Here is a 12,261-nt window from a genome sequence, read left to right on the forward strand (position 1 = left end):
TTTTATAAATGATAGGGAAAAAAACCCTCAGAATAACAGAAATGTACAAATTTAGGAAACATGAAATTCTTTACCTTATTAGTATAAGAATCCTATATATTGAATTAAGAGATAAAGATATTTTTGCTTCAGCTAGAGGTATCTAATCCCCAAAGTTACCCAAATGTATATCAGTATATTAAATATAACTTATCTATGCTATTGACAAATAGCATAAACATATGGTTTGACTTTTTTCATTTTAATATTTGTTCATTTGATGAATTGTAAACTATATAATTATCACCCTGATTTCTTTCCCCCTATACTCTCATCCTTGCTTGCCTGTTAGGTGGGTGTGCCTGCTGCCTTGGACATGATGCTGACTGGTAGAAACATTCGTGCAGACAGGGCAAAGAAAATGGGATTGGTTGACCAATTAGTGGAACCCCTGGGTAAGTGTTAGCACATCTCAGAGTTGGGCCTTATAAAGTTACTTATTTTTTTAAAGTATTAACCTCTTATGCCAGGCATGGTGGCTCACGCCTGTAATCCCAGCACTTTGGGAGGCTGAGGCAGGAAGACCATTTGAGGTCAGGAGTTTGAGACCAGCCTTGCCAACATGGTGAAACCCTGTCTCCACTAAAAATGATTAGCCAGCTGTGGTGGCACAAACCTGTAGTCCCAGCTACTTGGGAGGATGAGGCAGGAGGATCGCTTGAACCTGGTGGGGCTGAGGTTGCAGCGAGCCAAGATTGTGCCATTGCGCTCCAGTCTGGGCAACAGAGCCAGACTCCCATCTCAAAAGAAAAAATGGTTAACCTCTTGAATATCACAGGAAGCACAGAGTGAAGCTCAAACTCTTAAGAAATGGGTCAGTATTCTAAGGAAGGAAGTTTTCTAAAATAGCTAATACTAAATCATTTTCAACATCACCCTGATTTTTATTTTGGTTTATAATTAGAACATTAGGAGTACAGAATTCAGTCAAGTCATTATTTTTGATTCTTAAATTACCTGTATCATTATCCATGCCTAACCTTCCTTCAGTTTCTTGTGTCTGTTTTAGTAAGATAATAAATGAAACAACCAACCTGAGAATATTAACAATAATTGACATCTACTGATGGGCTACTTCCTCCCATTCAGTTTCTTTGCCTCCCTTTATCCAAAGAAGCCACTATTCTGATTTGTATATTCATCACCCTTATATTTCTTGAAAATCAGCATTATTGAGATATTATTTACATAATAGTAAATGTGTTAATTTTGTGTGTGTGTGTGTGTGTGTGTGTGTGTGTGCATGTTGGGGTCTCACTCTGTTGCTCAGACTGGAGTATAGTGGTGTGAATATAGCTTATTGCAACCTCAACTTTTTGGGCTCAAATGATCTTCCCACTTCTGCCCCCCGAGTAGCTGAGACCACAGGCATATGCTGCCACACTAGCTAATTTTTTATTTTTTGTAGAAACAAGATCTCACTCTGTTGTCCAGGCTAGTCTCAAACTCCTGGGCTCAAGCAATTCTTGTGCCTCAGCCACCCAAAGTGCCGAGATGACAGGTGTGAGCCACTGTGTCTGGTGAAATTGACCAATTTTTAATGTATAATTTGAGTTTTTTTTTTTTTTTTTTGAGACGGAGTCTCGCTCTGTCGCCCAGGCTGGAGTGCAGTGGCGCAATCTCGGCTCACTGCAAGCTCCGCCTCCTGGGTTCACGCCATTCTCCTGCCTCAGCCTCCCAAGTAGCTGGGACTACAGGCGCCCGCCCCTGCGCCCGGCTAATTTTTTCTATTTTTAGTAGAGACGGGGTTTCACCATGGTCTCGATCTCCTGACCTTGTGATCCGCCCACCTCGGCCTCCCAAAGTGCTGGGATTACAGGCGTGAGCCACCACGCCCGGCCTAATTTGAGTTTTGAAAATGTATATAGCTATGTAAACACTGCCACAATCCAAAAATAGCCATGCATGGTGGCTCACTCCTGTAATCATAGCACTTTGGGAGGCTGAGGTGGGAGAATTGCTTGAGGCCAGGAATTCAAGATCAGCCTGGACAACAGAGCAAGATCCCATCTCTTAATAAAGAATTTTTTTTAAATTAGCTGGGTATCATAGTGTACACCTGTAGTCCCAGCTAGTCAGGAGGCTGAGGCAGGAATATTGTTTGAGCCCAGAAGTTCAAGGCTGTAGTGAGCTATGATTGCACCACTGTACTCCAGCCTGAGCAACAGAGTGAGATGCCATCTTTAAAAAAAAATTTTTTAAACATTTCTGGTATGTAGCTTGTTTTACTCTTCGTTCACTTAGCATAATGCTTTTGAGATGCATCCATACTGTTGCATATATCAGCAGTTTGTTCCTTCTTATTGCTGAGTGTTACTCCATTGTAGAAATGTACCATAGTTTGTTTATCCATTCACCAAATGATAAGCATTTGAGTTGTTTCTAATTTAGGGCTATTCTGAATAAAACTGCTGTAAACATTCATCTTTAAGTCTTCATGTGGGCGTGACTGGGCATGGTAGCTCAAGCCTCTAATCCCAGCACTTTGGGAGGCTGAGGCAGGCTGATCGCCTGAGGTCAGGAATTCAACACGAGCCTGACCAACATGGTGAAACCCCGTCTCTACTTAAAATACAAAAATTAGCTGTGTGTAGTGGTGTGCACTTGTGGTCCCAGCTACTTGGGAGGCTAAGGTAGGAGAATCGCTTGAACCCAGGAGGTGGGGGTTGCAGTGAGCCAAGATTGCACCACTGCACTCCAGCCTGGGCGACAGAGCGAGACTGTCTCAAAAAACAAAAAGTCTTTATGTGGACAAATGTTTCATTTCTGTTGGGTAAATACTAAAGAGTGGATTGACTAGTCCATATAACAGATATATATTAGCTTTTGAAAAAAAAAGTTTAGCCTGAGCAGCATAACAAGACTCTGTCTCAACAAAATATAAAGTTTTAATTAGTTGGGTGTGGTGGCACATGCCTGTAGTCCTGGCTACTAGGGAGGCTGAGGCAGGAGGATTGCTTGAACCCAGGAGTTTGAGGTCACATTGAGCTATGATCAGGCCACCGCACTCCAGCCTGGGTGACAGAGGGAAACCTTATCTCTGGGAAGAAAAAAAAAAAAAAAATTTTAGAGATGAGTCTTTGAGTCTTGCTATGTCACCGAGGCTGGCCCCAGACTCGTGGGCTCAAGCAATCTTCCTGCCTCAGCCTCCCAAGAAGCTGGGATTATGAGGCATGTGCCACTAGCATGTGCTAGGTATGTGTTTGCTTTCCTGTCAGACTGTTTTCCCAAAGTGGTTATACTCTTTTGCATTCCCACCAGCAGTGTATGAGAGTTCTAGGTACCAGCCACTTTGCATGGTCAATCTTTTTAATTTTAGACATTCTAACAGGAATGTAGTAACAGTTCTTTTTTCTTTCTTTTTTTTTGAGACATAGTCTCACTCTGTTGCCCAGGCTGGAGTGCAGTGGAACAATTTTGGCTCACTGCAACCTCCGCCTCCGATGTTCAAGCAATTCTCCTCCCTCAGCGTCCCAAGTAGCTGGGACTATAGGCACCTACCACCATGTCCAACTAATTTTTGTATTTTTAGTAGAGATTGGGTTTTACCATGTTGTCAGGGCTGGTCTCAAACTCCTGACCTCAAGTTATCCACCTGCCTCAGCCTCCCAAAGTGCTGAGATTATAGGTGTGTGCCACCATACCCAGCTGGAATGTAGTCATATTTCCTTGTGGTTTTTATATTACCCTAATTACCAAATATATTGAATATCTGTATATCTTATAAAGAGGCATCTGTTCAAATTTTTTGCCCATTTTGTTGGACTGAGTTGTTTTTCCTATTACTGAGTTTTCAGAGTTCTTTATATATTAGGATACAAGTCCTTTATCAAATATATGATTTGCAAATATTTCCTTATAGTCTGTGGCTTATCTTTTCACTATATAAGAGCAGAAATTCTTAATTGTAATGAAGTCTGGTTTATCAAGTTTCTCTTTTATGGATCATGCTATTAGTGTGGTATCTAAAAAACATTTTTCTAATTCAAGATCACTAAGATTTTCCTGTATACTTTATTCTAGAAATTTTCTTTTTTTTTTTTTTTTTTTTTTTTTTTTTTTTTTTTTTGAGGCGGAGTCTCGCTCTGTCGCCCAGGCTGGAGTGCAGTGGCGCGATCTCGGCTCACTGCAAGCTCCGCCTCCCGGGTTCCCGCCATTCTCCTGCCTCAGCCTCCCGAGTAGCTGGGACTACAGGCGCCGCCACCACGCCCGGCTAATTTTTTTTTTTTTGTATTTTTAGTGGAGACGGGGTTTCATTGTGTTAGCCAGGATGGTCTCGATCTCCTGACCTCGTGATCCGCCCGTCTCGGCCTCCCAAAGTGCTGGGATTACAGGCTTGAGCCACCGCGCCCGGCCGAAATTTTCTAGTTTTAACTCTTACATTTTGGTCTGTGATCCATTTGAAGTATTTATGGATCATGTTATTAGTGTGGGATCTAAAAAGTTTTTTTCTAACTCAAGATCACTAAGATGTTCCTGTATACTTTCTTCTAGAAATTTTCTAGTTTTAGCTCTTACATTTTGGTCTGTGATTCATTTCAAGTTTTATTGGAATTGCATTGAATCAGTATATAAATTTGGGGAGAATTGACAGCTTGAAAATATTGAGTCATTTCATCCTTGAACATGGTAAAGTTCTCTGTTTATTTAGGTCTTTAAATTTCTCTCAGTAGTGTTTGGTACTTTTGAATGAATAGATCTTGAACACATTTTGTTAAATTTATGCCTAGGAATTTCATACTTTTAGGCTGTTTTACTTTTTTAACTTTAATTTCTCACTAGAATATAGAAATACAAAGATTTTTGGACATGGACCTTGTATATTGTGGTTTAGCCAAATTCATTTACTAGTTCTAGTAGCCGTTTTTTGTTTTTTTAATAGATTCCTGAGGATTTTCTACATAGTTAATTATGTTGTCTTTAAGTAAAGATAGTTTGGCTTCTTTCTTTCCAATATAGATGCCATTTATTTCTTTTTCTTGACTTACCACAATGTCTAAGACCTTTGTACAATATTGGATAGAAGTCATGAGAACAAATATTGTCAACCTGTTCCCAGTCTTAGGAGGAAAGCATTCAGTATTAAGTATGGTGTTAGTTGTAGGTTTTTCATATGTACTCTTTATCAGGTTTGCTGAGAATGAGTATTGAATTTTGTCATGCCTTTTCTCCATCTACTGAGATAATTGTGGGTTTTTTTTTTCTTTTTTAGTCTATTAATAATGTCAGTCACATTGATTTTTGAATATTGAACCAGCCTTGTTTCTTCGAATAAACTCCATTTTGTTGTCATATATTATAAAGGATTTTTATGTTTGGTCATGAGGGATAAAGTCTCAGGGATAATTTTCTTATGATATTTTTGCCTGGTGTTGGTGTCAGGGTAATGCTGGCTTCATAAAATGAATTGAGAAGTATTCTCTCCTCTCTTTTTTTTTCTTTTTTTTTTGAGACGGAGTCTCGCCCTGTCGCCAGGCTGGAGTGGTGCAGTGGCGAGATCGCAGGCTAATTTTTGTATTTTTAGTAGAAATGGTGTTTCACCATGTTGGCCAGGATGGACTCAATCTCCTGACCTCATGATCCGCCTGCCTTAGCCTCCGGAAGTGCTGAGATTACAGGTGTGAGCCACCGTGCCTGGCCTCCATATTTTCTGAAAGATTTTATGTAGAGTTGGTATTATTTCTTAAATACTTGGTAGAATTAACCAGTAATTCCTGGGCTCCTAGTTTTCTTTGTTGGGAAAGTTTTTACTTGTGAATTCAATTAATAGATATAGGGCTATTCAGGTTCTCCATTCTAGAGTAAGCTATGGTAGTAGTTTGTGTCTTTCAAATAATTTGTTCATTTCATCTATTAACAATTTGCCAAATTTATTGCAAAAAAGTTGTTCATAATACTTGTCATTTTAATGTTTTTATACTGTATAATGATGTCTCCTCATTCATTCCTGATATTGATAGTTTATCAGCTGATAGGACTTTAATCACTTATAAAATACCTTCACAATAACATCTAGGTTAATGTTTATTGAATAACTGGGCTGTAGCCTAGCCAAGTTGACATATTTGAAGACTATCATACTCCACGCCTTGTCTGTTTGATACCCATACACATCTCCTGAAGCCATACTTAGTCTTCAAATAAAGGCAATGACAAGAGTCATACTTAATCCTGACATGATGCAATTCTCCTTTATACAACCAAAAATACACTAATCCTTTCCCTAGAAGAGGATGCCGAGTCTTTGGGTGAAATTCACTCTTCTCTCATATTCTGTAACATAAATGCTATGATATAAAGTTAACTATTATGGATACATCTTATATTAGATGATAAGGAGCTAGAGAAGAAAACACAAATATTTGGTTAATTATATACATTCATAACAAAATAAGAAAGAAATCCTCATAAATAGTACAGTATTCATTTCTGTATTCAGAAATGAATATTTATCATATTTCCAGATTAGTATTCAGCTGATCTGGAAAGAGAACTGAGCTATCAAATGTCAGAGTAAATAATTAAACAACCCAAAAGGAAAGTAACAGCGGAGCCTTTATTCACTTACTATGATAGTTTACACAAAAGGCTAAAACCAAAGAAAGTGCCAGCTCCTCCCTATACCATTTTCCCCATGGAATGGTACACTGGTTGAGGATCTGGTAGATTAGCATACAAGTGGGTGTCATCTCACTGTTGCAAAAGCCCTGAACAAAAGGTTCCTGAGGCTTTATGGACCCTGGGTGAGGAGAGTGGAGTAGACTGGGAGAAGTGTCTTTAAGATTTCCCCTTCCTGCCGGGTGCAGTGGCTCATGCCTGTAATACCAGCACTTTGGGAGGTCGAGGCGGGCGGATCACCTGAGGTGAGAAGTTCGAGACCAGCCTGGCCAACATGGCAAAACCTCATCACTAAAAATACGAAAATTAGCCAGGCGTGGTGGCACATGCCTGTAATCCCAGCTACTCAGGAGACTGAAGCAGGAGAATCACTTGAACCTGGGAGGCAGAGGTTGCAGTGAGCCGAGATTGTGCCACTGCACTCCAGCCTGGGCGACAGAGTGAGACTCTGTCTCAAAAATAAATAAATAAAAGATTTCCCCTTCCTCCTTTGACAAGGTCTCAGCAGAGGCACCTGAAGAAGGCCTCAGCCAAAGTCCCCATATAAAAAGACCTAGGAATAGAAGGCATCTAGGCTAGGAATGTACATTTGTGTAAGAGCTTAGCCAGCCCCAGAGACCCAAGTCCTTGACTGCAGCTCCCTCAGATGACACCGCAATGCACTGACTGTGTACCAGGTCTGGTGTGGAAAGGGTGATATTTTTACTCCCCTTTTCATATTCCCTTTGCCCTCAGGAAGTACCTCAGTTTGTCCTAGTTCTTTGCCTGGTGGGGTGACCTTCATTCCTAAAATGTCTTCTAGGCCACTAGCAGTCCTGTGCGAATTGGGTTGTGATTTTCTACTGACTAATTAGAGGTCATGTTAGTACTAAGGGACACCCTAAGAGATCTGCCACATTTGAGACATACTCTTCCTTACCTCTGTTGTGTAGTAGCAACCTAATTTCCCCTTGGTAATCAGGATTAATCACCCCAGCCAGTACAGTACCCGCCCTCTGCTGCCTGTTGATTTCAAGGCATGAGGAGCCCAAAGGGGCCAGATGGCAGTTTTAACTTCCAGTTTAGTAGAATCATTGTTGTGTCTCCTGGTGGAAGCATTCCTCCCTTTGGAACCAAGCCTTCTAGACAGGCAGAGCCCAAAGTTGCAGGGACAAGAAGCAGAAATTTTGCTGGTAGATTAGATCACTAGGGGTAATAGTGAACAGGGTAATTTCTGTTTGCTCTCCTTGATTTCTGGACTCACGAATCCTGGCTGTGGGAAAAATAGCACCCTATGCTGGAAGCTGACTTAAAACATTTGCGCATCATGGAGGACATTGACTCTGCAAAATACTGCCACTTAGCTGGCACTGTGATGGAGTCTTCAGTAGTCCATCCTACCATTCTGTCGAGCCAGCTGCTTCCCAATGATGCAGTAAGATCAGTGTTTTGTGAGCATGGCCCATTGCTGCACTTCACTTACTAAGAAGTTAGTTCCTTGATAAGAAGCAGTGCTTGGTGGGATACCATAATGGTGGATAAGGCACTCTGTAAGTCCACAAATGGTAGTTTTGGCAAAAGCATTGCGTGCCAGGAAGGCAAATTGATACTCACAGTAAATGTTCCAGTAAGAACCAAAGCACTGCCCTTTCCATGACAGAAGCAGTGCAAAGTAATCGACCTGCCACAAGGTGGCTCCCTAATCACCCTGGAGACTCTCCATATGAGGGATTCAGTGTAGGTTTCTGCTACTGGCTGATTGGGCACTCAACAGTGGCTGTAGCCAGATGGGCCTTGGTAAATGAAAGTCCACATTGCCTAAGCCCATGCATAACCTCCACACTCGCCATCATGGCCGCTGTTCATAAAGCAGTGACAAGAGTGACTGGGGAAAGATGCTGACTGGTATCCATAGAACAAGTCATCCCATCCAATTTGTCATTGAAATCCTCGACTGAGGTCACTCTTTGATGAGCATTTAATGGGACACAGTGTTTTCACATTATTTGCCTGTTCAGAGAGGTTTGTCCACTGACCTACTCCCCAGGTGTCCTTGTATATTAGTTTGCTAGGGCTGCCATAACAAATACCAGACTGAGTGGCTTAAACAACAGAAACTTAACATGTTTTCTCGCATTTCTGGAAACTGGAAGTCTAAGATCAGGTGTTAGCAGGTTTGGTTTCTTCTGAGGCATCTCTCTTTGGCTTGCAGATGGCCCTGCTTTCTTACTCTGTCTGCATATCCCTGGCATCTCTTTTGTGTGTCCAAATTTTTTCTTCTTATAAGGACACCAGTCAGATTGGATTAGGGCACACCCTAATGGCCTCATTTTAACTTAATCACTTCTTTAAAGGCCCTATCCCCAATTATAGTCATATTCTGAGATACTGGAGGTTAGGACTTCAACATATGAATGGGGTGGGGGGGAAACAATTCAGCCCATAACACCTTGCCAACAGTTTTTCATCTGTGTTCCCCCAAGTTCCTGACCATCCAGGCAAACCGTTGGCCACAGCCTATGAATCAGAGTAGACCCTTAGTTCAGGCCATTTTTCTTTCTAGACAAAATGGACAACCAGGTGCACTGCCAGAAGTATTGCCCACTGGGAGGCTGTCCCTTCACCACTGTCCTTAAGGGGCGTCCCAGAAGGGACTGTAGTGTTACAGCTGTGCACTTCCAGGTGGAACCTGCATATCACACAGAAGTATCTACAAACCAGGCCCGAGTTTTTCTTTGCCAATCAACTGGCCATAGAGAACTCCCCATGAGGCCATAGGTGCAGGCTGGGAGAGACAAAGAACAGGGTCGTGGAGTATTTTGGCTACTTCCTCATGCAGCTTGTGCCTTTAGTGTCTGTTTAAGCCCAGTCTTACATATACCACTGCCATTTGATAATGGAGTGCTACCATGTACACCCCACTTTATGGCTTAGTAGGTTAGACAACATCTGTTTCATGATCGGCAGCTCAGGTCACCTGGTAACTTGATGCCCCATGGTTAAGCTTTGAGTCTCTACGAAGTCCCACTAACAAGCCAAACACTGTTTGCCAAAAGGAGAGTAGTCACAGAGGATGGTAGGGCTTTTTCTAAAATCCTAAGCGTCTGTGTTGTGATTCACCTAATAGAGATCTATTAAAGACTCCAGACAGCATCTCTGTCTGCTGCCGACACTTCAGGCACCATTGGGTTTGAATCACATGGCCCAAATGGCAGAACTGCTTCTCTTGTTCTGGGTCCCACTTAAACTAGCAGCTGTTTTAGTTACTCAGTAAATGGGCTGGAGTAGCAACCCAAATGAGTAATATGTTGTCTCCAAAGTCTGAAGCAGCGCCCAGGTGTTCTGCGTGTCTTTTTGTGGTAGGAGGGGCCAGGTGCAACACTTACCCTTTACAACAGAAGGGATGTCTTTGTATGCCCTAGACCACTGGATCCCCAGAAATTTCACTAACATGGGAGGCCCTGAATTTTGGAGGGATTTATTTCCCACCTTCTGTCACACACACGTGTTACCCCCAGCATGTCTAGAGTAGTTAATACTTCCTGCTCACCAGATCCATTCAGCATAATATCACAGTGTAATGAACCAGCATGATATCTTGTGGAAGGACAAGGTAATCAGGCTCTTTGTGGACTAAATTATGATATATGGTTGAAAACAATACACCCACCCCTAAGGTAAGACATTGAAGGTATATTGCTGAAAGCAAACTGCTTCTGGTGGTCTTTACTAACGGATAACCAAGAAAAAAAAGCTTCTGTCAGATCAGTCACTGCATACCAGGTCCAAGGATGTATGTTAATTTGTTCAAGCAATAAAATGACATCTGGAACACCAGTTACAATTGCAGTTGCCACCTGATTAAATTTATAGTAATCCACTGTCATTCCAGAAGATCCATCTGTTTTCTGCACTGTCCAGAGTAGGCAAGTTGAATGGGAATGAAGTAGGAATCACCACCCCTACCTCTTTCAGTCCTTGATGGTGACACTAATCTCTGTAGTCCCTCCAGGATTGTGGTGTTGCTTTGGTTTACTGTTTTCTAGGTAGTGGCAGTTTTAGTGGCTTTCACTTGGCCTTTCCCACCATAGTAGCCCTTACTCTACAAGTCAGAGAATACAGTGATATTACTCATTGCTGAGTATGTCTGTTCCAATTGTACATTCTGAAACTGGGAAAATAACCACAGGATGGGCTCAGGGACCTGCTAGGCCCACTGAGACAGACCTGAGCTAAAACTCCATTGATCACTTGACTTCATAAGCCCCTACTCTGACTACTGGACCACAGTGATGTTTGGGTTCCCTGGAATTAGTGGTAGTTCAGAAGCCATTGTCTGGTAATCCCCCAAAAATCATTGTTTCCCCTTCTGCAAGGCAAATAGCCATAGGTCCCTTTGGGGAAGGGTAGGAGAAAGATAAACAGGAAAGTCTCCTCAAGAGGACACAGCTTCCCTTTCATTACGGAGATTCTGGATCTGTAAAGTAGCTCATTTCTGGGAATTGATTAAGTGGCCATGACTCTCTTCGAGTGATTCAAGTTATACTTCTGTTGACCAGACCTAGAATTCTTCTGCTTATATAGATCAAGTGAGAGTTTAGTAGACTGCCCATCTATTTCTTTTCTAGGGACGCCATGATCGACTACCCAATGCCATAGGTCTCTGCAAGTCTGACTATTCTGATTACTGCTTTGGCCCCACTATTTATTACAGTAACCATGCCCACCTTGATTTGGCATGGTGCTGCTACTTGGCCTCTGCCACCCCGGGATTCCTTTATCCCCATTGCATTTAGGGATCCCAGTTGATGGTAGCAGTTCCCACCGTAATTTCTGACCTCCAAAGAAAAGCAACCACAGAGCAGAGATGCTGGGCCTCACCTCACAAATTGATTTCTCACAGTGGGGGTGAAGGGTGCACCCTCTGACCCTTCCAGGGTGACCTGTCAGTTCTTTGTTCCTTTTTTCTTCTTCCTGCTTTCTTTTGGATTAATAATTTTTTATTGGCCAGGCACAGTGGCTCACACCTGTAATCTCAGCACTTTGGGAGGCCGAGGTGGGCAGATGACAAGGTCAGGAGATGGAGACCGTCCTGGCTAACATGGTGAAAATTAGCTTGGCATGGTGGCATGCATCTGTAATCCCACCTACTTGGGAGGGTGAGGCAAGAGAATCACTAGACCTGGGAGGTGGAGGTTGCAGTGAGCTAAGATCACACCACTGCACTCCAGCCTGGGCAACAGAGCGAGACTCCATCTCAAAAAAAAAAAAAAGGTTTTTTTTATGTTCATTACCGGCCTTTTACTTTGCTTTTCCCTTTTAATGGTTGCTCTGGGGTTTTACAGTATACATTTTTAACCTATCACAGTCTATTTTCTTTCTTTTTTTTTTTTTTTTGAGACGGAGTCTCACTCTGTCACCCAGGCTAGAGTGCAGTGGTGCGATCTTGGCTCACTGCAATCTCTGCCTCCCAGGTTCAACCAATTCTCTTGCCTTAGCCTCCTGAGTAGCTGGGATTACAGTGCACACCACCACGCCCAGCTAATTTTTGTATATTAGTAGAGATGGAGTTTCACTATTTTGGCCAGGCTGGTCTCAAACTCCTGACTTCAGGTGATCTGCCTG

The 12,261-nt window shown here is 42.3% G+C and overlaps 2 protein-coding genes across 3 annotated transcripts in view; one reads left to right on the top strand and one right to left on the bottom strand.

Moving 5' to 3' along the window:
• The window catches only part of HADHA (hydroxyacyl-CoA dehydrogenase trifunctional multienzyme complex subunit alpha), a 57,911-nt gene that overhangs the window by 16,684 nt on the left and 28,966 nt on the right, over positions 1 to 12,261 (top strand). Inside the window, exon 7 of the mRNA XM_005576349.4 lies at positions 332 to 434. Within this exon, the coding sequence (XP_005576406.1) occupies positions 332 to 434 (103 nt within the window). The remainder of the gene's footprint in view (positions 1 to 331; positions 435 to 12,261) is intronic.
• Positions 1 to 12,261, bottom strand: part of GAREM2 (GRB2 associated regulator of MAPK1 subtype 2) — a 75,323-nt gene that overhangs the window by 16,340 nt on the left and 46,722 nt on the right. The window lies entirely within an intron of this gene.

Source organism: Macaca fascicularis, chromosome 13, assembly GCF_037993035.2.
Source record: "Macaca fascicularis isolate 582-1 chromosome 13, T2T-MFA8v1.1".
NCBI classification, from domain to species: Eukaryota; Metazoa; Chordata; class Mammalia; order Primates; family Cercopithecidae; genus Macaca; species Macaca fascicularis.